Source organism: Anarhichas minor, unplaced genomic scaffold (genome assembly GCF_050575085.1).
Source record: "Anarhichas minor isolate MPS153535 unplaced genomic scaffold, ASM5057508v1 ptg000028l, whole genome shotgun sequence".
Lineage (NCBI taxonomy): Eukaryota > Metazoa > Chordata > Actinopteri > Perciformes > Anarhichadidae > Anarhichas > Anarhichas minor.
In genome coordinates, this window is record NW_027466474.1 from 12,077,304 (window position 1) to 12,104,942 (window position 27,639).

A 27,639-nucleotide genomic window follows, 5' to 3' on the forward strand; every position below is an offset into this window, starting at 1 on the left:
AACAATAGTAACAGTAATTGCAAAATCAACAATTTTTCTTCTAATACATTTGATCTTTTTTTCTGACCTCCTTTTGTAAATCCCAACAATGTAGTTTAAGTTTTAAGTGGTAAACCTTTACTTTGCCACAAGCTGGGCATGCATATTTGACATACATAAATTACTATATTTTCTACACCAGATAAGGAGGTAGTGCTGCATGAAATCCGTCAACATCAATCACTGATATGAAAGAAAACATTTCAGGTCAGTGAGACCCCCAACAGAAGAAATGTGTCTCGTGGACTTATTAACATGGTATCAGTTCAAAATCATGAATTAGGGAAATTCATTCAGGATTAATGTAGTGATAAAACAATGTTAAGTGTGTTTAGTGTGTAGTTTAAGAGGACCAAAAAAAGAACATTAGGATTCATTTTAATTAATCTGCCGTTACAAAATATTCAGTTTAGTGTCTTATTGCACTCAGCGCTAAGGATGGTTTTAGATCAATTTCATGTGTTTCTGTAAAGTCCAAATTGAAATAGTCATTTACACCACTTTGTCTTAATGGAGTAACATACTGTATGTAATAGAGTAGATATATTAACCCTCATCCAACTCGAGAAGGTGCTTTAGAAAAGGCTTAATGGGTAGAGCGGCCATCTATTACGGTGACATGTAGAGGACTCGCACCGGGAGAGCCTCGCCCCAAAAGGAGGCTCAAGTATTCCCTTTAATGAATGAGGCCTGTAACATCAATGCCTGTTGACCCGGACCATGCGGTTGGCTCTTCAGCTGGGGTCAGCGTTTCCAATTTCCATTAATACTCTCATATGATGTATTGAGTTTAAGAGTTGTGAGTGGTCGAAGCATCTCGTTATCTCAGCCAGAAATCTGCCAGTATCCACATTACGGGGGACGCAGAGGCCTCTTCAACTGTGGAACTGATGCGATCCCTGCGAAACTATTCAGAATAATGAAATTCATGTTTATATTCATGTCTGGGAGCTGAGGGTACAAACAGTATGAATATCTTCTTAGAAATATAACCTTAACATTCATGCGTGTTGATAACATGAGTAGTCAGGTAAGCTCTCCTCTGTCTGTCACTACCAACCTGCATCAGATTCAAGGCTGCATTCTTCTTGAATTGGCTTGATGAGCAGAGCAGCCATCTGTCATTTGGCAGGTATAGTACAAGCTGAGCGCAGCACTCCAAGGGAATCTGAGGTTGTTTTTATGGAACACGTCATCCGGGCAAAGTTACTAGCACTTGTAAAACTTGCTACATATAGTTTAAAAATAATCACATGGCCTTGAGAACATCCTCGTCTTTTTTTTCTTTTTTCACACCACAAGTCATGAAAACATGTGGTTAGTGGGAAAACAGGAAATGGATGTCACATGACTTTAATCTTTACAGAGAACGAAGCAAAATATTCATTCATTTAAATGAAATATTTTATATATAATGTTTCAATTATACTACATTCCTCATTCTACAGACGGTACTTTTGTTCCTCCGACACTTTCTATAGTTGAAAACACGACTTCATATTTCCTCTGTTGTGTTTCCTTTAGCCGGTGAGGTTATTTGCTGTAAATGTCACCTGGGACGCTGAGTGACAAAATAATGACGACCCTTTTTTTTTTTTTTTGAGGCAGAGCAATTTCCCAGAATTGAATGAGCAGGATGTGTGCAGAGTGAACAATATGTGCACTCGCCTCCCGATTGGTGTCTGTCAATACCGCCACACGGCACCTCTCCAAGAATGTGTTCCGGCAAATAGAGCCGGCGAGAGGCAAAATAGAGACTCAAACGCACACCTGCTTTGTACACTGGCCCCTATTTATTTTGAAACTGCCTTTAGATAAATGCAGTCAGAGGCAGAAACGGATCACATTTAGGCGATGTCAAAATTAGTTTCCAAGAAATGCATTTCTGCAGGAATATACTGTAGTTATGGCATAAATCTAACAGAGAGCTTACTCATACAGGACCTACACGTTGAGAAAATATGAATTAAAGTGTCATTGAATCGGGTGGGTTGTGTGACAGAAAAATCCATTCATTCCATTAACATAGTAACTGTATCTATTTGCATGTCAAATGTCCAAGAGGTTATTGAGTTATGATGTGACAAACACACGTCTTATTCATTCTTGTTATACGACACCTTCACTCATGTAAAGCGGATAGTTTGAGTCACTGAAGGTCATTAATACTATATTTCTTTTCAGCACATCTTTTTGTTTTTTTACACGTGTTATTTTTAGAGGCGCAATCAATCATGTCTTGTTTAAATGACATTCTGATATTTGTGGAGGGTTAGCATGTGCTAGTGAAGGCAGGTGTTTTTAGTACATCTTTGGTGTTAATTAAACGGTTCGTTGGATTTGAAAATGAGTTTAAAAAGTGACACTCGGGATTTAATAGGGAAAATGTTACAAAAATGATTACTGGTGTGAAATGAGAACCCATTAGCAGATATTTCTGAAGTTATCAGCCGACTTTTTTTGTTACTCCGGCTTAAAACAGCAAGTGCCCCTACTGCTCATGAAGACATTTTCAGACATATACAACCGTTACTTACTTTTCCATGGAAGTTTATGTACAATTACATTACAGTTGTTAAAAAAACATTGTTGTACAATTTCAGTAATGGCCAGTGATGGAAGTATTTCTGTCCTTTACTTCACAAATAAAAGTCCTGCGTTTGAAATGTTACTGAAGTAAAAGTACATACATCAGATAAATGTAAAAAAGGAAAAGTACTCATTATGGAGGCACAATGTCAAAGTCATTATATTGTGTTTATCATTAGTTTATCATCACGGATGCATAAAGCATCATTTTAATGCTGCAGCTAATTTGAAATACTTTTTATCTATCGGGTAGATTTATGTAAAGTAATGTATCATATTTATAATATAATTTATATGATTAGTTAATAAACAGAAAATGATTTGATAATTAGTATCTTGATAATTGATTGATTATTTTTCAACAAATAAGCCGACTCTGTGCTGATTGTAACGTGATTATCTTGACCTTTGAACTGTTGATCAGACAAGAGACGACATTTGAAAAGTTCATGAAATTACAATAGTTTTTTACTATATTCCGACATTGAATAGACTAAACGATACGAGACAATGATCGTGAGATTGATGGGCAATGAAGCCATAATTTATAATATCACACTTCATAATTTATAGACAAAATCTTAAAGTAACGAGCAACCATAACTTTTATTTAGTGGGGTAAAAAGTTCAACACTTGCCTCTGAGATGTGGAACAGTGTAAAGTAGTATAAAATTGAAGGAAAAGTACCTCAAAATTGCAGGTACTTTCCAATATTTGTAAAGGCAGATAGTACATCTTTCTTTGTAATAAAAAATATATAAATTAGTTGGTGATTGGATGGCTGATTAGAGATTCTCAAACAGGATATAATGAGAATCAAAGATGTGACGGTTGGTTTTCTAGCCCAGAGACCCAGAATACACAGCATTTTGATGTAAACCTTTATTTATTTTTTTTCCCCCAAAAGATTGATCTTTAGTAATACATTTCAGGTAACATTTTTCAAGCGTTGATACGTGGCATTTTGAAATGAAGCTCCTGAAATGTTAAGTGTGGCTATAGCCTGTGTGTGTGTGTGTGTGTGTGTGTGTTACTCCTATACGCCATCAGATCCAGCAGCTGTAGATGACGTTCTGCCATCAGAGTCTCAGAGCAGCGCTGGGGAAGGACTGGCACAAAAGCAGGCAGTCATAAAAGATTCAACATCATTCAAAGTCTTCTCTCCCATGCACGCTTAGACAATGTGACATTAAAAACAACAAGAGAATGTCAGTCCAGGAAGCATATTTCAGGAAACGTCTCTTTTTTTGGAGAATACTGAAATGTAGAAGAGGAGAAAAAAAACTGCTTTTGGCTTGACACTATTACTGTCACTTGCCTTGTGAAGAATCAAGCGACATACTCACGTTTCCACGTTGGTTCCACTAAAGTTATGATGTGATTCTCTGTCAGGCATACAGGCTTTTGAATTAATAGGATGCCATTTAAAAAAGGGAAAAGAAAGCAAACGTTGTTTTGATACTGAATCTTTCCTGAGTAAATCACCCCTCATTTAGATGCAATTAGCTACCGTAAGAGTTTCTCTTTCTTTGAGCTTTCTTGACATTTACATTCAAAATGCTAAACAAAATGTGTTCCTTGTGCAAATACATCTCTTCAGAATACACGTCTGCCTGAAAATGTGCCATTCGGGGAGTTTATTTCCCTTCTTTATTTCATTGTTTTACGAGGTCTTTAAAATGTAAGTGCTCCTTTCTCTTCCTTCTCACCTATTAGAGAACGCAGCTGTGAGGCAATTCTGCGAGGAGGAAAAAACAAAAATCAGGCTACCATGTGTTGAACTGTTGTACTGCTAAGCAGCGGGTTTGATGAATTACAAGTCAGTTAGTTCATTTTGCTGACAGAATGCAAATTTATTTATGACCCTGAGACTGGGAGAAGATGAAATCATCATATATTTCCAAACACTCACGCAGGGTTTTAGATTAGGGGAATCTGTTTGGGGTGGAAACACATTCTATGAATAAATTGTTCGAGTTCCCTTTCGAAACAACTCTTGGAGCGCCACATTCAAACAGCCGCACATGGTGCTCCTTCCCGACAGTCCAGCCCTTGTCCAGGACGCGCCGTCTTCCTCCAAGTCGGGAGAGTTGGTCTTTGAATCAAAAACACTAAATCAACTTTAATTCTTAGAGTGTCTGCTTTTGATTTATAGTCATGGAATGAAATGCGGCCCGTTTCATATGATTTGGTGGTTATCCCGTTTGACATTTTCATCAAATCACATTCTCGGGCCATATCTGTAAAATTGAGAAATCATCAGAGCTGAAGTAGTGGGATATTGGAAGTTCAGCTTCATCAGCAGTCTGTGCTGCTGAAATGAGAGAGACCTTCAGTAGGCTCCTCCATCCTCACCCACCCTCCCCTTCACTCTCCCGCCTCTCTGTTTTGTAAACTCTCCATCTCTCATTTGGTTTTGCTCCTCACTCGACTGCTCTAGATGCGGTGAGATCACACTACGGCTATTTTATCTCCACTTGTGTGGGAAATCATTTAATTAAACAGAGTTACTGCTATTCACAGCATATCCAGATCGTGGCGTTTTTTATTGGTGCATTGAGAGCTGCAGCTATACCGGCGAATGTAATGATCTGGAGTGAAAGCCTAGAGTGGATCACTAATGTAGTGATGATGGTGGCTTTTACTGTAACTTGTGTTTAATTGAATCCTGACATTGTCACTTCCAACTCGTCAAACACTGACGCTTAGTCGGTGGCCCTTTGCTTCAAACCATGACGCTCTACACACCCCTGTAGCGTCAGTTTTGGACGTGTGGCAGTTTCCACTCGTTAGGTTTAGGCAAAAAAAAGCTCACTTAGGTTTAGGGAAAGATTGTGGTTGACTTTAACTTGACTTCCTGTTTGGACTATCTGGCTCTTTGTACTATGTCCGTTGCATTGATGGACTTATTATGATAAGGCCAGCATAGCCCGATGGACGCTGACCAACCGTCAGTATTTGATGTTGGGAGTGAGACCGGGTTGCTGAGACATATTTATATTCAGTGTCATTACACAGGGAGCGGAGTCCATTATGATAAAGAGTGAAGGACCCAGTGGAGATGTTATGATGCTAAAGTAATACATTCTCTTTCAACATAACCGGGATTTGTTTAGCTCACAATTAATTTCCCCAACCCCATATCAATAATATTTAATTAAATTGATACGCTATTGATCTTCACACAGTCATTTTGCACGGTAATTAATGGCGAAAATGCTGTGGCATGCAAATGTGAACCTCAATTTTATTCCCATTGGACTGCATCCTCATAAGTGGTTCGCAATGTAATATGCAATCGGCTGATGGCTTATTAAGATCTTTACAGTCATTTAATCTGAGACTGTGGTCAATTACATCTCTCTGGAGTAGCATTGCAGTTTAATTTGATATAAACAAAACAATAGGCCGTGAAGCTGTGGTCATGATGGAAGTTGATACACCCGCTCTCACTCTCTAGTCTGCAACACAGACAGTCAGAGCCTGCTCTGCATCCTCCTCCAGGGACCTCCTGTGTGGCTTGTAAACAATAAATAATATTAATTTCATGCTGGACACCTTCATTGGATCGATGCGCATCGACCAGGCGAATCAGTTGTCTTTATGGGCTGCATACATTGCGGGTGTAATTGCAACAGTTTATGGAAGGACATGGACGCTGTAACAATCCGCAACATACAAATGAGCCTCATGTTTTCTTAATACTGATCGGTGAATAATTCAAGATGATACAAGAGAAATGGTGGTTCTGCTTTGGTTTTTTTCGTGATTGATTGCAGGAGAACGTTGCACTTCAAGTCTCAGGATATTGTAACTCAAGCCACTGACGGAGAGAAAATTAATTACAACACCGCAAATCGATGAACAACTAAATGTGTCGACTCCCCAAAGAGCCGTGATTGTTCATTGCAGTCTGATTGAGGGAGCAAAAAGGGGGTCAGGACGCTGCAACCCGATGAATCGGTGGAAGAAGAGCTTGTGGAAGAGGTTGCGCCCTGCCTTGACTCAGCAAACGCATCATGGTTGAGAAAACACACTCTGATAATTCCTTTAAAAACAGCTGAAGCTGTACTCCTGTGAGAGGAGAACTGACATATGCATTTACACACACACACACACACACACTCTCACATCCTGAAATGCACGCGCCTTTTGGGTGCCGTTTCAGAAAGGAAAAAGAAATGAAAGACTCCATCTTGCACCGCCTGATGGGGCGCCGAGCAGATTAGCAGAATGAGGGGAGATCATTTCGAGCAACCTCACAAGTGACCAAGGCTGAGTCACTCTGTTGCGTTCAGCTGCTGTGTTGTCTGCCTTCCTTCACATACATGGCCGTGGGGTTGTGTGTTTCGGTATGTATGCGTCGGCGCTTTGCGCTGTCACTCTCACTGCGACTTTGACCTTTAGCGAGGGATGCTGGATGGAGAGAAGGCTTAATGAGTTTGTATAATAGCTGAGCTGTATTTGAGGAATCATCCATCTACACGAGCCCCATAATTAGCTGGTAAGACAGTGGTCCAGCTCTGTGCTTCCACTTATTATTCTGCTGACTATTATGTGGGAGTGGGGGAAATGGATAAACAAAGACACAACCCCCCCCCCCCCCCCCCCCCGTTTACCATCTGAAGTGTATTAATAATCTGCTGTTGATTCTGGCAGCGTTGTAAAAAGGCTTGGCTGAACAGTCTGAAAATCACTCCACTGACACCCCCAGACAATAAGGGAACGCTATCTGGAACATAAGTCACATCCCGGTGTGAGTTTGCTGACAGGTGTACACTCTCATGGGAGCGCTAATCCTCCTGCTTCTTCATCTGTGTCCACCACCACCGACGTACCGCAGCACAGGGACGCACAAGAACCCCAAGACAAAGCAGAGGCATATGCAACTGAAACTCAATGACATGCAGATGTGATCTGTGCGAATCTGTATGCAAAGCACCCGTCTGATTCCTATCACACAGGGCTGGATGTCATATCCATCATTTTCATGTAAGGCAGAAGATAGGAAAAGCGCACTTGTAAGGGTGCGGATGAAATCATTTCCATTCGGTCGTGCATTGCCAATATGTGGTTAGTTATGCTTATTCAAGATATGTAAATGTTTGCTTTAGAAAAAAAAAGAAGAAAAAAAGGATATAATAGCAGGGCGCGCTCAGGACGCTCCATTCCCAGCGAGCACGCGGGATCCGCTCCTGGTTTTGCTGCTCCGCTCATCGCAGCGTGTACACCTTCCCTGACTCTCTCAACAGTCCAGCATTGCTGTGCAAGCAGATGTTTCTCCTCCGACGCCAATTCTTGCAATTCCTGCATTTGGAGAAGGTATTCTTTCGCGCGAAGAAAACCTGAAACTGAACGGAAACTGGCTCCCTCCTCGGCTCCGTGAGAGAGGGAGAGTTGTGGACGGATAGCGGCTTTGGAGAAATACAGTGCAGTAAATATATATATATATATATATATTATAATAATTGCGGCGGGGAGCGAGGCGGCACTTTATTTACCACACCTGTGATGCGTTGTTCTGAGCAACGAAGACGCACGACCGGGATGCTGATGGCCACGGTACGGCAGGAGGATATGTGTTGAGGAAAGGACTTGGGCGTTGTGAACAAGGCGTTAAGTGCTACAGAGGACACTCTCCGGACCTTTTTTTTTTTTTAAAAGCCCAGCGTGCCAGTGTTTTTGCTCCCTGTCTTTTTGAAACTTGGGTTGATTAAAAGAAGAAGAAAAAAGCACGAAGATGCCCTCACTTCTGGGCCCCTTTGTCCGCTGCGGGTTCAGCGCTACGCTCCTTGTGCTCGGGCTCGTCTTCGCTGGCTTCACCTGCACTGGTGAGTTTCTGTCGCCTCTTGTCATTTACGCCTTTGTGTTTTTGAATTATGCTGTTACACATTTGTGTGTGTGTGTGTGGGGGGGGGGGGGGGGGGGGGGAAGCACAGTGTGTACGTTACGTTGCAGGGGAAAAAAAGGCTGCACGCCACAAGTTTTGCTTGCGGTTTTTTTTTCCCCCCCCGACATGTGGCCGCGCGTGACAGACGGAGCACATTGTTGGCAGTTCTGCTATCTGCTAGCACTACTACCACTCATCAATTAGCCTCCACCTCCAAGGTTATACCTATCGGAGAGAGCGTGTCGCCTCGCACGTGTCAACCAAGGTTAAACAACTTGGAAGCGAAAGCATTGTCCACCCTTCTAGTGTTGCGTATGTGTTTATTTGCCGGGATACAACATGTATTTCACCCCCACTGTCCGTGACTGTGAACGAAGTTCCAGCTACACCTGCTTGAAAGGAGCAATAACCTGCGCTTTTACAGACCCGGGCGCGTGAACAATAAAACGCGGTGCTCCTTTTCATATGTCACATAAACAAACCTTCAGTACAGTTTATTTTCTTTGCGAGTCCAGCGCCAGTAAAACAAGAATATCCCGGTTGTTATTACATCTGTGAGCGGTGTGTAGGGCGGACTGGACAAACCTGTATTCATCCGTCTCGCCGGCTGCTCTGCTGGCTGCAAGCTAGAGGATCATTGCGCTCCTCGTTTCTCTCCGGGCAGGACTCGTTCCTGCTGTATTTGCAGAATGGTGACAGCTTTACGGAGTTGGTGGACGAGCTTCTCGCGCCGATGAGTTACGTGTTATGATGTAGCCTCTTGGCCAGACACTCCCGGTTGCATGCAAATGTGCTCAGATGCACAAAACAACCAGCAGCAGCAGCAGCGGGGCTGAAATACTCCCCAAGTTTTCCTCAGCAGCTACAAAATCAGCCCTTGTGTGAGAGACAGAGAGAGAGAGAGAGTCTATAATGCAATTTCAGATTTTCTTTCTACTCATTTCAAAGATCAAATATGCTCATAACTCTTGTCGGCTATTTATCAACAATGCTTGCCCGAATGCCTGTTTGATTCTTACGACCACCCTGGTGCTGGCCGGTGACCCTGAACATCACAGGTCACTGCACTGGTGCACAGTGGAGCCAGTTGAATCAATGTTGTGATCAATGCAAGCAGCTGCCACGTTGCCCATAATGCACCATTTCACAGTTCAGCCCTTTTTGACTATTTCTTTAAAACACTTTTCTTTACTCTCTCTCTCTCTCTCTCTCTCTCTCTCTCTCTCTCTCTCTCTCTAGCTGATGCTAAATATCATCCTCACAGTGCCGCACAGCTGGAAGCAGCTGGTGAGTAGGTTATTCCAAAAAACAGGAGAATTTCACACATCATTTGCCCGCACGCTTGTTTCCGAACTGTTAACCTTGCTTTGGACAGAAGGCAAACATGTTAAAGTTGGTGTAGTTGTGTCTCTTGCTTCGGGACAGCGAGATGATGAATTAAGAGGGCTTTTCTCTTGCATTAATTAGGGTATAATTATGAATATATTAGGATTAAATAAACAGTCGTGCTCTAGGGGCCTCATGTATCAAGCTAAGTAAGTGGCAGTGCGTTGGTATTTACAAGTCATTTTTATGATGCATGTTGGAGCCGATACTTTCAGATCGGGTCGCTGGGTTATATGGGCGGCGTGGCGGTTCAGTAGGCATTGTTGCCTCACAGCAGAAAGTTGCTCGGTGCCTTTGGTTCTATCCGTGTTCATATGGGTTTCCTTTGGGTGCTCTGGTTTCCTCCCACAGTCAAAAGACCAGCTTCATGCCAGGACTCCCATAGATTTGATACCGTTTGCCCGTTTCTTTGTTCGCTCATGTGCTGGACCGGAGCTCTGTCCAGGGTGTTTCCCTGCCTTTCACCCAATGCATGCTGGGATGGGCTCCCAGCCCTTCCCAGCGACCCTAAATAGCAACGACCCAGTTCATAAAACAGATGAACGCAGGGATATGGGTGAAATCGGTTTTAGTCTCTTCTAGGCACACCCCTCTCTCATACATCAGGTCAGCACAAGCATCCCTATGAGCTATACCATCACAGCTTACAGGCTACTTTCATAGGACAGCGTGAGTTCCACAAATGGATCGGAAAGGTAATTTTGGTTGCCAATTCTTTCGACACGAGGCCTGGGACAGTCTCGGCTGAGATCAGTCGAGCTATCCTCCTGTGAGAGAAGCAAAGCGCTGACTCGGCAATTGTCAGTATCAAAAGCCGACTTGTCTTTTTTTTTTTGCAGGGAAACATAACTCAGTCAGTAATAAAGGTAAGCCTGTCAATCTAGATTTGAGCTAGCCGAGCACTTTCCCTTTCGCTGTGTTGTGAGTGATCTGACGGGCCGAACAGAGGCGGACGGTATGCTTTCAGCCTCAGGAACAAAGAACTGTACTGCTTAGTGTGTGTGTGTGTGTGTGTGTGTGTGTGTGTGTGTGTGTGTGTGTGCGTGCGCGCACCACTTGATGTTTTTAGTATGCGAATTGCGTGTGTCAGAGAGAGAGAGAGGGTGTTTCCACAAGGATTTGCATGCATGCATTTCTGCTGCATGTGTGAGGTGTGTGCCTGCAGATTACTCCGTCTCCTGTTGCTGCTGTTGTTTCCCATTTATTTAAACTTGCCTGTTAGTCAGTTGTTAGTCCCTTGTTCACTTAAAAAATAATAATCAAAAAGCCAGCTATCCATGCGGAGAGAATAAATCCTGGATTTTTCTTTGTTGTCCCCCCTCTGCCCATTGAGAGCGTTGCCAAGCGATCGTTGTGTGGTTCATCGAGGGAACTTGGGAGTTGGTATCGGGTACCATCCCTACTTGTGTGAACAGTCCCCTCCGAGCAATTTCCACGAGGTGATGATGCAAGGAGATGGCCATTAAATGACGACAAGCAGAAATCTATTGCGTAATGGAGTAATTTGCGAGTTCACATTTATTTGTACAGTAATATGAGATTCTTTTTGCCAGAAGTCTCTCATCATCCTAATGTGAATCATCCCAGAGTTGTCTTTGTGGCAGCCAGTTTTGTCTCTCCTCATTGAGTCACTAAAGAATGCGATAAGGAGAGCGAGAGCTGAAATTAACATAATTTATTGGGGGAAATTGCCTTCTGGTCAAAGGAATTTAAAACCACTTCGTTTCTGTCCCATTGCTAATGCATGGCAAATGATTGCCACGTATTTGCGGGGGATATGGTCTTTCACAGGGAAGTAATAATTCACTACCAGAAAGAGTTTTTCTTCCCTCTAGTCATGGGAGATGAATTCAAATGATACAGACAATGGGAAGACTTGTGCACTAGGGGAGGGAACTTTCATATATATTTATTTATTTTTCTCAACTGCTTATGCTCACTCTGTGAATTAGCATGATGTACAAATGCGGAATATATCATGCAAGGAGGTAATTACACTTCAGGGGGGAAGAAAAACGTAGGGGGAAATATTAGAATGGTTTCACTCCTCAGGAGTTCAAATGCTCGTTGTGAATTTTAGGCTGCTTACAGAATTTGACTTGGACAATGAAAAATAAATTTGGATTTTCTTATTTGCAAGGACAGAGCTGATCAATTGCATTGCTTTTTTAAAATTCACTTTCCATCATGTTCATTTTTCTGAAAGTAAGAAGAAGGAATCTCCTTCCCGTCCAAGTCTCGCGAAATGTAATTTCTTCAGTTTGAGTTCCCGTGATTAATGGAGGCAAAGATAATAGTTCAGCATAAATGAGTACGAGGTAAACAGTGCATGTCAGCGTAGGTCAGTGTTAAACAATGGAGGAGCACGCTCCGTTTGGCGCCTTATCTTTCAGAAGGCTACGTCCCTGCGCTTATCATTTGCAAATGGCAGTCTTCGGGAGCAAAAGGAAGGACACAGGCGTTGCCGAGGACACATGGAGGATGAACCTTGCAGAGGGGAGGAGTTAGGTGTTATTTTCTGCAGTCTGTGCAGAGGCCCTGCGAAGGCACTACGTCTCTGTCAAACTCTGCCCTTTTGTTTCAATTACCCCATTTCTATCTTTCAGGTCTATGTGAGAGCGCTTAGGGGTTGAAGTTGGGCCGTTTCCCTCCCGAAATGTGGTGCACCGTAGTCACTATTTGTGCTTTCCTATCGGGGCAGCAGAAAATGTGCCTTTCACCTGTGGTGATGAGATTACCCGATGTTTCAATGGGAGCCTGGCAGAGTTGAAGCAAATAGATCCGCACACCAAGTAGCTCCCGTTTGTGGGATTTTATTGCGGCGTAACGATTCATTCTTCCTCAGACTTCTGATGGATACAGAGAGTCGCCATCTTCGTTACCTGTAGTGCTCATACAGGCACACGTGACATACCACACCTGTTGCAAATAGTTAACATTAAATAGTAGGAAAATACATAAGAGCGTACATACAAAGCAAATGAGAATAAGTAACTTTTGAGAATAAGTCAAGCTGTTAGTGTTCGCGCATATTCTGAAATTTTGACTTTGTTCGAGACATTTCAAATGTATTATCAAAATGACAATGGCCTGCTGCCACCACGACCCGACCCCGGATAAGTGGTGGAAAATGGATGGATGGATGGATGTCAAAATGAAAACAAAAACCTTTCCCCTTATGCCTATAATTTATTTTATTCATACAAGTTAATATTTTCCTCTGTATCTTCTTTATGTACCTTTTTGTATCTTTAGTATATTTGTATCTTTGATATATTATCAGTGCATATGGTGAATTTAGTCTATTTGCAACAGGTCTGGTTTGTCACAGGTACTTGTATATAATCTGCTACATATTTCTGTGATCTAGCACCCATCCTATTGGGTACTGGGATGTGTGTTTTATTATTTCAATGGGAACCTGGACCATAATTCCTGGAAAGGCACCACAGTGTCTGACATAGTATCAGCTGTTGGGAGATTGCCCTCAATCTCTACTGTTGTGTTTCTGTCGCTGCTAACCATCCTGTGCCGACACAAGCTTGTTGAGCTGAGCACTCTGAGTCTTTTCTCCAGAGGATCTAATCGAATGTTCTTTTTCCTCCGTCATCTCTCTCTTTCCCTTTTACTCATGGAGAGAGAGCGAGAGAGAACATGCAATGCCGACCTTGATCCTTGGATGTGTTCTCTTGCTGGGAACAGATCTCACCTCAGCAAAGAACATGGGACATGTGAAGGTTGATGTCATGGAAGTCAATCACGGTAGAATAGACGCTACTGCTGCCGAAAGGCACATTGTTGTAGTTTCTTTCCCCTAGAATCTCTTGGCCATGAGTTCCTTCCTTTTTGTTAACCAGGCGACAGACATGGCGGACATTTTGGCATGTGTGCAAGCCTTAGAGGCGGTATTTGTGGCGTTGGTTTCTTTCCTGTAATGTTTGTTTTTATTATACATGATGTGCTGTCTGGCTGCTCACTTTGTACAGTGAGAATAGTGGTGTGTTAGAAGACGTTTCCAGACTCCTTCCTGTTCTCCTAGTGATCAATACTCTTCTCCAAATGGTTAATTGGCCATCAGTCACTGTCAGTGGAAGCGCTTAGAAACCCAGAGGTGTCCTGGTGCAGCTCATAATAAGAGAGTGTCCAGTCCTCTGGGTCCTCTCCTGGCCTTTACTTCAGGCCGGGTGGTGGCTGGGGAAAGCGGATCTGAATGCAATATGGAGCGCCATAGATTAATAGTTCCTTAGTCAGGCCACCAGGGAGCGATGTGAAAGCCACTTCCACTTCATCATACGGTGGGCTGGATGGACCGTCTGCAGAGCATGCGGTGGGAAAGGAACTCTGAAACGGTGTGAAGGTCATGTGACGTGAACTGACATTTTGTGGATTTTATCAGTTGAATGTCATCTTGTAAAATCCTCCGGTTTTTTGGGATCATTTAAAATCGAAGGTGACATTTTCTTGTGATATTAAGGAGAGATCTCGCAAAGGCAATTTCTCAGCAGCTTGTAGTCTAAAGTTACAAGATAATGAAACTTTTTAGTCTGCTACTTCAACCTTGAAGAGAACACACACCTCCAATCAGATGAATGGCTCATTGTTATGCTCACCCCTATTTAGCATGGCATGTAAAAGACATAATTAGAAATCACCTAAGGCTACCCAGGCAGGCCTGCTGGCGCCTGATTGGCAAGGGTATCCGGGGGAGGTCTGGCTCAGCCTGAGCCCGAATTTGTCATCTTGAAGTGATTTTGTTGACAAGACAGGAGGCACGGTGACCTTTCCTAATTATGTGTATGTGTCCAGGCACTGAAGCCTTAGGCAAGCAGCAATTCAACTGAGTCAACAGAGCGCTGACTCTCCGAGCACATTCAGGCCCAGGCAGCACGTTGTGCGATGTAAGGTTAGAATATGCTGGGTGTGTTAATAATTCAGTATTGATACAACATTACTAATGTCATCTGTGTCACCTTTTGCTCAAAGATGTGTAAAGAAACAAACTGAACGATCAGGTCAGATAAGGTGCCCCATTTTTCTCGCCTTTCTTCATCTTCCACCACTTGTACCCGAAATCATCACGACAAAGTCATTCTGACATTATGCTTATGCCAGTTGATTCTCACAAAAACACGAAGCATTCATCATGCACCCTAAATGTGTAGCAGCGAGAGAACAGCCTCTCTGATCTATGTAGGTCCCTCCGTTATTGTTTTTCCCCAAACAAACCATTTCCCGATGTGAAATGAGGTCTGAACATTACGGATTCAAAGCTTAAAGCTAAGCAGCAGATTTTCTTGGCAAGGCCATCAGGAACACCGGGCTCACGGAAAAACGCATTCAAGTCCCTTACTCCAATAGAATTAATCATGACGGTATACAGCCACCATCGAGACGCACCTTGCACTTGATTATGGCTTCCGTGAATTTAAATGTCCATTGACAATGCATTCATTCTGAATCAAAGTGTGTTTTCTGCGGTTTCTTGTCACCAGTGCTCGCGTCTCAAAAGATGAGTACAAAGCTGCTGTGCTTTGGCATCGTTTCCACTGATGTGCAATCCTGTGTTTCAGGCAGAATTAAGAATGACGGTAAAAGGAGCTGTATTTAACATTCAGAGCATTAGCATTGCATCAAACAACTACTTGCTGTGTAAAGATATAGTGGAGTAATGTCTACCTGAGCAGAGCTACTTCCTTTGTTGACATGTGAGCGGGCCCCACGGGTTCGGTTTTAATTTCCCGTACGATATGAATTTTTCATATACTGTCTTACACAGCCGAGGCAACTTCTGTCGCTCTTCAACAGGCAGCAAAATATATTGTTCGCCGCTGAGAGCGCTGTGGTCGGAGCTAGTTGTCTTAACTGTATTGAGAGGGAACCCTAGTCATGGTCATAACTTTATAATAACAATTAACAACCCATAACTAACGCTCTTTAACAGAGTAAAACACCACAACACAACAGTTTGTGACACAATTTGTAACACGAATAATTGTACATTTATAAAATTTCCCCGCCGAACTGCATGATGGGTATAGCTCGCTAACAACAGTCCGCTAACAGCTGGGAGAGGCTCTGTCGCACCAGTAACGTTACATTAAAGAACAGAAAAGAACGATGCAGGATTAACAAAGACTGAACAACAAAAGTTATTTTGGTCACACACATATGCAATGCTGATTACCGTGTAATATGTGTGGTATTTGTTATAAATGTACGTTGGTACATACAGGGTGATAGGAAGCTGTACGTGGAGGGACTTAGGAACCAGGGGAACGTAGGTGAAGGAAACAGGAAGTGACGGAACGGAAGACACACCACACAAAACAGCAGGTTCTTTTCGGCGTTAATTAATTAAGGCTTTAACGTGGAAAAAACAATACCTTGATATACCGTGAAACTGCCAGAATCTTACAAAATACCGCGATATGCATTTTTGGTCATACCGCCCAGCCCTAGGTTGCAGCTAATAACGCCATCCCGACCGATGGCACCAACCCTCCGGTAAACACTTTTAGCTCCGTCAGCGCTTTTGCCTTAGTTTACACTGTAAGCGCCGTTAGCACCGTTAGCTACGTCGACATGTTGAGAGCAATCAAAATGCTCCCATTCTCGGATCTTGCACCTTTAAGTGATATTAGAGAAATGGACTCCTGGGAGCTAAAAACAGTTTATCATAATCATGTCATGACTAAGGTATTCTATTTACAATAGCGCCTCAATGCCATGCTGCCACAAATATTGAAGCTGAACGCAGTAAGGGAATATTTTAACTCCTTATTGGATTGTGTTTCTGATATTCTTTTGTTGTCTGCTTTGGTGCACATATATTGTTTTGCGTTCTTTGTTATTTGGGAACATATTGTGAACGTATGTCCAATCTGTAAAACAAAAAACAATGTTGAATATGTAGTCGTATCCCAGACCTGTTCCATCATAACATCCCATGCCCAACACTAAGAGGATGGTGGAGGACACTCGAGATCCATTTAGAGAATGAATTCCTGTTTGTTCCTGTTTATTATAGAATCTTCTACCATACGACCCTCGTAAACATGCAAAGTTCTGTTCCCCCTTGTGGTTTGCAGCGGGCTACGTCTGTATGTAATTGGACCACTGTTAGCACTATTTACTGTATCATTAGACACTCATATTGGATTTGTTCAGTTAAGAGCTGGCAGGCAACGATATCTAATATGTACTGTTCTCTTGGAGAGAACATCTTGCCTGTAATCCCCCTTTTAAAAACTGACAGTGGTGAATGTTTGATCAAGCCTACAGGAGTAACTTGTGAACCAACTGTTGAAATTAAAAATGTGTTGAAAGAAAGTGCTGCTTGGTGAATTGCTGGTTATTATGCCCAGTGTGTTTTCTAGTGTCTACATGTGAGTATGTGCTGCTGTAGCAGTGTAGCAACATTTTCTGATGAATCAACACTGGATTTATTAACCGAACCACTCGCACTGATCTTTGCATGAGCTTTACCGTGTACTTATTTAAGTATTACTGTATGTTGGCATTTCATCAACTGTTATCCCCCCTGTGAGTTCCAATTTATTCAGTATTTCAACTGCATCTCATGGTTTTCAGCAGCTGATGGAGTTTGCTCAGTTGTCATATTTGGATGGGTGATTTGAACCTTGTCTCTATTCAAGGGCGGTCTTTGGAGCCGGATGTGAATATTTATTGTTATCTTCTGTATAATTTCCAGAAGGCAGTAACTGCCAGCATACAGTCTGATCTCGTGCCAATAGCAGATAGATCGCGTTGCTCATTAGGAAAGACATTCACATGTTCACAAAGTGTCTAACCGTTGCGTGTATTTATTTTTTAACCAAGCTTCAGTCATGTATACGGCATGTTTATACCTTTCATTAGTGCACAACAAGTCTTGGTTTAAGTCTGCTGGGTGCAGTCAATTGACGGATATACTCTGACATCAGCAAGACATTTGGTGTGGGTGGATAGAAGAAGATATATTGCAGTTCTTGTTAGTGTTCAAGCGTCCTCTGTCAAAAAGACGGCATGATGTCACCACACTGTAGTGCTTCCACTCTCGACCGGCCAAGCAGATGCTACTTTAGCGTAATGGGACACTCAATAATGTGTATTTGCTGGTATGCTCATAGACGTGAAAGTGCTTTTACAGATTATTGATTGTAATTTTGACGTTGCTTCTTTTGGGAGTTGGCACTGTTCAAGTCATTCATTGAAAACAACAAAGCTCAGTTCAATTTGTTCATTCAATTAATTTGCCTAACATGCGGTTGGGGCGGGCAGACATCTGGTGACCAATAAACAAGAATATAAGGAGATATTTGTTTGATGTGGCTGTCATTTAATGAATGTGAGTTGGTGTCCAATTTCGAGCGGTGATTGAATGCACCCCGGCCTCTGACCGAGCGCAGTTCATACGATATTGTTAACGGCTCCTCTAATGACTTCATTCCTCCTTTATTTCTGAGTTGCTGTAGCACATTTTTACTCCCAATTTCCGAACATCTCATCACTCATAAACTGAAGACACTACAGAGGATTCTTCATCTCAATTATTCCAGATTTGACAAACTAATTGGAGATGAAAAGTCAATTGGGATGAAACCGGTATAACTCAGTGAATAATTATCTGTTGGATTAAAGGGCTTGTGGCTGTGGTTTTGAATGTCCTCATAAAGTGGCCTACTGATTTATATCAAACGTGTGTGATGTTTGCCGCGTGTCCGAGCGTACGCACATGAACCAGTCCTGTGGGGATCACAGAGTCGTCCCAAGAGTGGTCGCCAATGTCGCCAACCGTCTATCTCCACTTGATCTGATGGGGGTGTTGTTTTCTATCATGAATACTGAGCAGCATTGTAAGTCACTCTGGATGAGAGTGTCTGCCAAATGTTGTAATTGTGATGAGAAAAGCCAATGGAGTTTACAGTGAGGTGGAGCGGACTGGGTCCGGCTATTTCGCTCTACAGCTGTGTTGATCGGTGTCGGGATGTGAAATCTGTGCCCCTGATGTTCGTGACATGTCAAGAGTCAGCAGGATCGTTTTCCCATTTTATCAGATGTAACTACATGAGACTCTGCCCTTGCTTATAAATATCTAATTTATAACTGACAGTCTGGAGTTTGGGTTTCAGAGTTTCAATTTCAAAGGTCCTCTATTGTGTCCCCAGTTGTACTGTAGTCAAACAGGGAAAAATCTGCCTTTATAGTCGGAAACCAAAGGCTATTATTGCCAAAATCCCCTCTTGTGGTCTGATTGGTCAAAATGCGTTAGTTGTCACCCTTTACAATGAATGTAACTGTTAATTCTAATTAATTCTGTTCATGTAGAATCTCTGTCTAGATCATTATCAGGAATAGATTGGATCTTGCAGAGGTTTTTGGGGGCATGCTCCTCTGGTCCGGCCTGCGTGGCACCAGGGGCCTCCACTGGCTGGTGAGGGAGGGCCGCGTCCCCTTAATCTCTACCAGACATGACAACTTTATAAAGGCACATTAATTCCTAATGAGCCAGCTCTCTCTCTGGAGGCTTTGGGGGCGTTCTTTTTTAGTGGGAAGCATTATGTCCGACTTGCATTGGGCTGCGCCCTCCTGAGGGTCAGAGGAAGGTGATCCCTCTTCTTCTCTCTATATAAGTGTCTAATGAGGAAAGGGAACTAATAAATAACAGCGCAAGAGAAATAAAGTTAAAGAGGGAGGGCGTAAAGGGAAGTGTTTTTTTTCCTTTTCTCTTCGTAAATTAGGTTTTTCCGAACAGCATCCCTTCTTCTATTATATTTACTTTTTAGCATACAGTATCAACACATCCACAGCTATTCTTACCTGTGTCAGACATCACTACACATCAGCCTGATTGTTACTTAAACCACCGTAATAGTTGGTGCCGTTGATACCCTGAATGTATGTGCAACCCATATATATATATATACTGAATATACTCGTAATATTTCACTGATATAGTACATATATACAATATGTCTTGCCATGTGTGTGCTTGTGTGTTGTGGTCACTAAAGAAAGAAGACGTATGTGTTAGACTCTGTCTGTGACTGAGGAACCATTGTTGCTGCTGTTCCTCAGTTAGAATCTCAAGTGTGTTATGAATCATTTTATTTTTTATCTTTCACAAGTTCCCAGAGCCAGACTTCAGACCACGTCCCTGAATCACCCCCGTAATGTGTGATGGAAGTGCCATTGTTGCGAGATTGGACAGTCCGTACTTAGCTATTTAAAGTCATATTTCTGGTGTTTAAATTACCCGACTGAACACTTGGACAGATTGGTTTCAGGCTGAATCATCACAAAGCCAAATGCAATTTGGCTTATTTTCTAATTTCTTGGTCTGCAACATACACTGCATATGGCTTTGCTCTGCCATTTCCACTAAAGTAATGATTAAATAATAACTTTTCTGGCTGAGTCAGATTGTTGTGGAGAATGTCACTGCAAAACTTTTTCTCCCTTTGGATGATTTTTTTATTTAAATGTATTTTCCTGCAGAAATGTTAAACTGAAATCCTAAGCTTTTACTCACAAGAGAACAGTAATCATTTTAAGAAGATCATTTGGCGCACTCAAAAAAAAAAAAAAGTATTTCATCATTGTGCACTGTGCTGCAAAAGTCTTCAAGTCCCTGTCCAGATTTGAAAGAGAGGATTTGTCCTGCTCCGTTTTCAAAGGATCAAGATAAAGCTGTGAAACAAACCAGTCCCATGTGTAAAAAAGAAAAAGGACTTCCTTACTTGGATAACATTGCTAAGATTTTACAAAGGCGCTTTTCTCTTGCCTCGGCAGCCTTCAGCTGTCCTTTTATCAAGCTTGTCTTACCTTTCAGATTCCATTATGTGAATCAACAGCATACCTCGGCTCTCCTCACTCATTAGAGGAGGCCGAGAAGCCGGCGGTAGATCATTTGGAAATACGGTTTTCATCTGCTCCTCCGTGTCAGACCCGTCCCGGTAAAACCATGACTCAGACTTCAAATAGTAAAAAACACATTTCCAGCAGTCAGCTAAGTAGCACTCTTTGGTTTAGATTCATTTGTCGACTTTTCTTTTCCAACACAAACCTCGAGCATTATCTCTGCCCATCCTCTGTAACGGGCTGCCATTTTGTGTTAAGCCAGCACTGGTGCATAGAGCCTCCACAGCCTGGTGGAAATTGCCAGCGCCTAAAGCAAACAGTTGGACCCGAGGTCCCACAAGTGTGAAGCAGCCAAGTAAACCCATTAACTGCCTATAGAGTGGTTTGTGGTCTTGTCTCCACATGACGTTCTCCACAAATGAGCCACGAGCTGATTTACTCTGTTTGTTTGGCTGTATTAAATAGCCACCGACGAGTCAACACTTCACTCACTCTGTGTCGACTAGTGGAGGAAGTCAAATGTGTTCACGTTATTGTAACGGTTGAGATGGATGTAGCAGTTGTACTTAATTCATAGTGGAAGCAATGTGATGGTTATTACACAGTGATGCTGGTAAATCACAGCATAAGCATTTCGCTTGGGAGATATAATTTGACATGTCTGCAGCTTTTCATTTTGGGGGCACCGAGGCATGATACTTTCTTACACTGAATTATTCTATCTGCGCTCAACGTGTGATGCCCAACTGTACAAATTATTTGAATCGCCAGAAGGTGTTTGATTTGTGCTGAGTGTGAGTAATCAGCTCCAAACAGGCCATGTAGCTTCCCCCCTCTTATCGTCCTAGGCAGCCGCTCGCAGAATTTCTGCATGTTTTTGAGCTCAGCCCTAAATGTGATGACAACAGTCATGAACGGAACACAAAGACAAAAAAAACAAAACTGCCACTTGCAGCAAAATGAGAGCCTTCCCCCCCTATCGCCTAATTTTTTTGCGTCGGATTCTCCCGCAGTATGTTTGACAAGAAGGGCTGGCAGCTTCGCGCAGTGGCACAACTCCGGCTGTCGTGGGTGCCCCCCCCCCCCCCCCCCCCGACCCCTGTCACACAATTAGCTTTCAGCTTTTCAGATAGCTAGAACAAAGGTGAACTCCGGGAGCCGCGGCCGTGTTCACTCAGAGCAGAGGGGTGTGTGTGACACTCGGATGACTCCGGGCCACTTTTCTTGACCGGAGGAGTCGTTGGCTGTCACTAAACATCACTGTCTCCCTCCCCACTAATGGCATCTCCAGATTGTGCCATGAGGAACAAAGGCTGGTTTGTTTGAGGTACCGAGGAAAAAATAGAGCGACCCCCATTTGGGCTGCAGGCTGTGGTTTTGTGACAGGGGCTGCAAACATATAGTGTCATGACAGATATGAACCAAGGAACAATTATAGGGCCATGTGCTCGGAGCTAAGCTGGCAGTGCCTTCAACAAAAAGGAGAGAAATGTGTCGAATGAATAGCACAGCAAATTTGTGCTTGCTCTCACACACACACACACACACACACACACACACTCACACACACACACACACACACATACGTACATACACACGTGTGACTGTCATTTTTCAATTTGTTAGGCTGTTAAAACTATTAGAATTAAGCAACGATAAGGGGGAAATCAAATGTTGGTGTGTTATGCTTCCCCCCTTTTTCTGTATTGTTTTATTCATGAGGTTAAATTCAAAAGGTGAGCGTGTTAACAAAACAAAACCATATGCCGAATAACAACTAAATTAAATGTTATGAAGAATAATTTGTAATTTTCCTGTGGCTATGGAAATAAATAAATTCAATTGACTGAGCTGAATATTTTTTCCTGATCATCACTCGCTTCTGAATTAATTTTTATTATATGCAAATTAGCATTATCCTGCCAGTAATCAATCTAAAATGGGATTTTTTCCCCCCGTATTTCTGCCAGCAGTAAGAATGCGAGTCAAACAGCAGGAGCGTATTGACTTGATCGTCATTCAATCTTAGTTGCTGTCACAGAGTCACTGGGAGGCAAACGAAATGTGTTTAATAACAGATAGAGCATTTCTCTGCTGTGGGCACTAAACACTTTAAGACGGTGATGAAGCTTTAAGTACATTTTCATACTACAGTTGCTAATTATGAATCCCTTCACTACAAGCAGCTTTTTGTTGTCTCGGTGGTCCCTTCTTTTTTGCTACCAATCCTAATACCAAGAATCGTCATTGGCTGTTGGATCCACAGCTAATTGGATTAAAAGACGAGCTCATTTGCCAAAAGAATGTTTTATTACTTTTCATTGTCATTATTTTAAACGGCACATATAGCCCCAAACTGCCAGCAGACAAGTGATACGCAGTAATGCACTGTTTCAGCTGTCGAACTTGAGTTCCACTGCCTTTGGTAAACAGTTTTTGTTCAAGGTTGACACATGAAACAAAGCGTGGTCTCTGGTGTAGTCCCTCTTTGAGAGACGCCAGGTCCTTTTAAAAAAAATTTGTGAGCGGTAATGTTATTTTTCTACATTGTTAATTCAAGTCTTGGGGAATTTTTGTGTGCCGAGTCAGAATGTTGAATGTGCCATGCTTCTGCAAAGCATTGCAGGAGTTCAACACTTGGCATCGACGTTGTCACACTAAATCTCCGTCTCCATGACACTTGGAGTCAAAACACGGGCCTGGAAATGCAAGCTCTCCCAGTGTCAAGAAATAGTCCTCTGTTCTGGGCTCAAGCTGCTAATGTTTCTGACAGAATTAAAAGTTATTTGCTCGCTGAATTATATTACATTTTTTTAAAAAGCACAGCAGGTATTTAGAACCCCAAGATTTGACCTGTTTTTTTATTCTCTTTTCAAAGGCAGAGCGGTATTATCCCTTCACCCTCCCTATTTCCTAGGTCACAGCTTGTGTGTTCGTCCATGTGTCTAAGTTTCCCCACGGAAGCTGCAGAGTCCCACAGGTTTAGCTGTAATACCCCGGTTAATTCCCCCTGCATGTCGGGTTATTGCCATCAAAGCTCCTGTGTCAGTTTATCCCCAATTCTGGCTTATTCTTTCATTTTCACTGATGGCTTTATTGCTCTGTGTTACCATGAACGCCCCCCACATCACCACACACACACACACACACACACGGATACAAACACAAGCAGATATACACGTATGACAGTGTCTGTTCATATGGATCATTTTAGCTCTCGTCAACAATCGTCCATTTATTGTTTGTGTCTTTGCGTCTCATTCAGTCGTTGAGTAAAGATGCAAATAGAAAGTTAGAATTCCTCTCTGTGCTTCTCAGTTCACGATATGTTTCTAGAAACAGAATTGTTCACACAGTCCCCACCCACACACCCACACATTGTGTTATTCACCATGAACAGTTGGTCGCGCAGCGGTAGAAATTTGAGGTTTCCGAGTTAAAAATTTCACCCCAGTTGGCAGAGTTTGTTTTGGAGTTTGAGGGTTTAAATAGCAACCGATGCTCGGTTAACATCTCGTTTATCACCTCCACAGTGTGAGGACTGAAACTCACTGAAACCAAAGTGCTTCACACTGAAGAAAAGTAGGATGTTTCAACATTAGGAACCGATGCATATTCATTGATACAATACATGTCAGCTTAAATATACATGGTGCATCAATGTCATTATTGTACAAAAGAAGCGAAGTCTTCTTTCCTTAGTGACAGTTCTATACATAAATAATGAAAGTGCCGTTTTGTAACAGCACAGTGGTGCACAACCTCAAACCACCCTTCTATATAAACGCCACCCTCTGATAACAGACAGGAGCAGGCCTCACTGATATGACTTCATTAAAAAACCCTTGACCCCTGAGATGCCGGGTTGATCCATTTCTCTAAGTCCCTTTACATCACCAGAGGACGCCGATCCCGACCACAGATTGTGGCCGTGCTATCTCCCTATCTTTAATTTAGAAATGCAGGAGGACTGCACATGAGTAAGATGGTTATCCACTCCTGTCTGTCTTGTTACTTCATGCATGTTAGCTCTGCAAAAGCCTCCTCTGGGCCCACATCGCTGGCTTTGTTGCAGTACTTTTAAAATAGTTTTCATTGTCTGTATAATTTCCCTAATGACCACTGATGGAGGAGATGATGTCAGAGGTCCTCTGTAAAGATTTCCATCTGTATGCTTCTGAGGGAGGGAGAACTAAACAAGTGAACTGCTCTAGTATTGTTCAGTGCACTGCCATGAGCAGTGCTGTTTTGAAATGAGCTTTCCTCTGAGAGCTGTATGTTTGCATTGCAGCAAAGAAAAAGGGTGAGCACACAGGGGCAGCCAGGAGCAGCTCCCCTGCAGCTGCCTCTTGATCAGGGACGTTTCTGCAGGGGTGTTGGCATATCAAAGCAGAGCCGGTCTAACCACTGGGCCTTCCCTTCCTCCAGTTATGTAGGTGGATAAAGGGGGGGGGTTAACTTGAAATGCTGTTGGTCACAGCAAAAAACGCATTTCACCACATATTTGACATCCGCTGGAAATCCCTTTTTAATGGAGTAGCACACACTGTACCCATTATCTTATCAAGTCTGGACTGCAATTGTTTCATAGCCTGAGTCAATTATACGCTACATCACAAGCTCGATTGGCCAGTTTATTCCTTGAACAGGATAATCCGTGGGCTGATTAATGCCTTTTTAAAAACATCTTGGTGTTTTGGGTTTTGCAGAAGGCTCGGTTTGTAGCCAAAGGCGATGCGGAGTTTTGCCCGTCATGATGGAGCATTGACGACGGCGTCTCCAGGGGTTTCGCGTTTGCTCTTTACATCTGCCTTCCACACAATTGAAAGGCAGAGAAAACAGTGCAATTTGTCTAAAAGGAAGCGACTCCGATCGATAGAATTTTCATTACAGTTATGTTTTCATACTGCAGTGGAGGCCGGGGTGCGGAGCTCTGATGAATGATACATTAACGTTCCCATCCCCTCTCCCTCCTGTGTCAGCCCTTGCCTCCTGAGTCCTGTCACTGCGATGATGCTGGAGCGCCAGGATGAGTTTGTGCACCGGGACCTGAATCTCCTGAATGCCACGTCCCCAGTCAACAGCTGTCAGTTTTGTCATTGTAGATTTCAAGCAGTGTCGTGGCTTTGCGGAGGGGGGGGGGTGGATGGATACCAGAAGCCGTGATCTTTCTGAGAGCTGCACTTTATTGAATTATCCCTCAGTCTGTAGTCCCACTTCCAGAGGTGGAGTTAAAGTAAGCGGCTTACCTATGGCCCTGAAAAATACGTGACCGCAGTGTTCGTAGTCCAGCAAGGAATGGAGTTCTCTTGGCACTGAAATTCCTATTCATTATGCACTTTGTGAGCTAAGCGTTGTACGAGACGGCCAGAAGAGTGCGGACACTCCTGTCCACATTTGTTTGTGCACTTTTCCACTTGGTGGTGGTGATACACCTCTAAGCCGGTTTGCCCAACCACCAATAAACACTTGAGAAGAAGAAGAGGTAGCGACTGAAGCGGCACCACGTTACACGCTGCCGCATCTGTTTTTTTGACTCACCTCTTTCGTCTGCTTCAAATCCAAAATGCTGCCATACTGCCGCAGTTTTAGTTTCCTTTGAGACGATCTGCCACGTCTCATCACCCAAAAGAGCCCCCCCCCCCCTCCTCCCACCTCTACTGAAATGTTGGTTCCGCTGTAAATTGTGCACGGGCCTCTGTTAGTCCATTTATAAACAAACATAATATTATGTTAATCATGTCATATTGCTTATTACTAATGCAATACAAATCACCGTGACGCCGTCGGCACAGGTTGCTGATGTAGGCTACTTTTGAATTTGCCAGAACGTGTCATATGAGAAATGCTGTATTAGACGGTTTGCATGAATTCAAACCTGTTCAAGGTTGTAGACCAGACCGGCAAAATGGGGAATTGACTCAAGTCTAGCTCAGGTAGCCTGGAGCTGCACTTTTTGAGACGGCCACCGCCGGAGTCGGGGATGACGGAGAAACGGCAGAACAGTAAAACCCTCCACTGAAGTGTGGCAAGAGTTTGCCTCCCCACTTGTGCGTCTCCATCGCTTTGTACAGTAAAGCATGTAGGCACATACAGGGACTTGATGGTGCGTTCAGGTGTTCCTCGTAAACTCAGAGAACCTCGAGCTGTTGTTGTAAAGTACCCTCACAGCATCTACTGAATCTTAGTTTGTTTCTAGTTGACTGGTGAAATAAGTTGCTGCTATTACATAAAAAAATACATAATTTGTAATGTCACCAAATGGCCTTAGAGTGATAGATTTAGCTTTTTAAAGAAGTATTTGAAAATGTAAATGACTAAAAACCAATGATCTCTTGATTTTTTTTTTTTCAAATGAAGACTCAAAAGAAATGTTTGAATTGAAAATCAAATTGAATCGTGAGCTTAGACTTGAAAATCAAATTGTGACATGTATATGGGTTATGATTCGAGTTTGAATTGAGTTCAGCGAGGCCCTTTTCTGTTTTGTGACAATGCCTCGGGGCACAAAGCGAGATTATATAATAAGTTTGAGCATCAGTGTCAATAGCCGACCTCGCTCGTGCTCTTGTGGCTGAATGGGAGCAAATCCCTGCAGCCAGGTCCCGAAATATTGATCAGATTGTGAAATACTGCACATAGCTGTAATGTTCTGATGTACTTTTTTGCCCATGCAGTGTGCTCCAGTATTTCTTCTATTACGGGAGGGGGGCAGGCTCAGGCATGTCCCACTTTATTCTTGTTGGGTCCCCACTCATCACCCACAGCCCATTTGCTAACTATGACATCATCACATTAACATCAGCGTGTACCGTCTCTTAGGTCTTAAAACGAGACACCGGAGAGGCCGCTGTGGTAACTCGCACACCACACA

The 27,639-nt window shown here is 42.9% G+C and overlaps 1 protein-coding gene across 1 annotated transcript in view; it reads left to right on the forward strand.

The window, feature by feature from the left end:
- The first annotated feature begins 8,185 nt into the window (after positions 1-8,185).
- Positions 8,186-27,639, forward strand: part of unc5a (unc-5 netrin receptor A) — a 115,556-nt gene continuing 96,102 nt past the window's right edge. Inside the window, exon 1 of the mRNA XM_076103903.1 lies at positions 8,186-8,460. Coding sequence (XP_075960018.1) covers positions 8,370-8,460 — 91 coding nt within the window. The 5' untranslated portion in view covers positions 8,186-8,369. The remainder of the gene's footprint in view (positions 8,461-27,639) is intronic.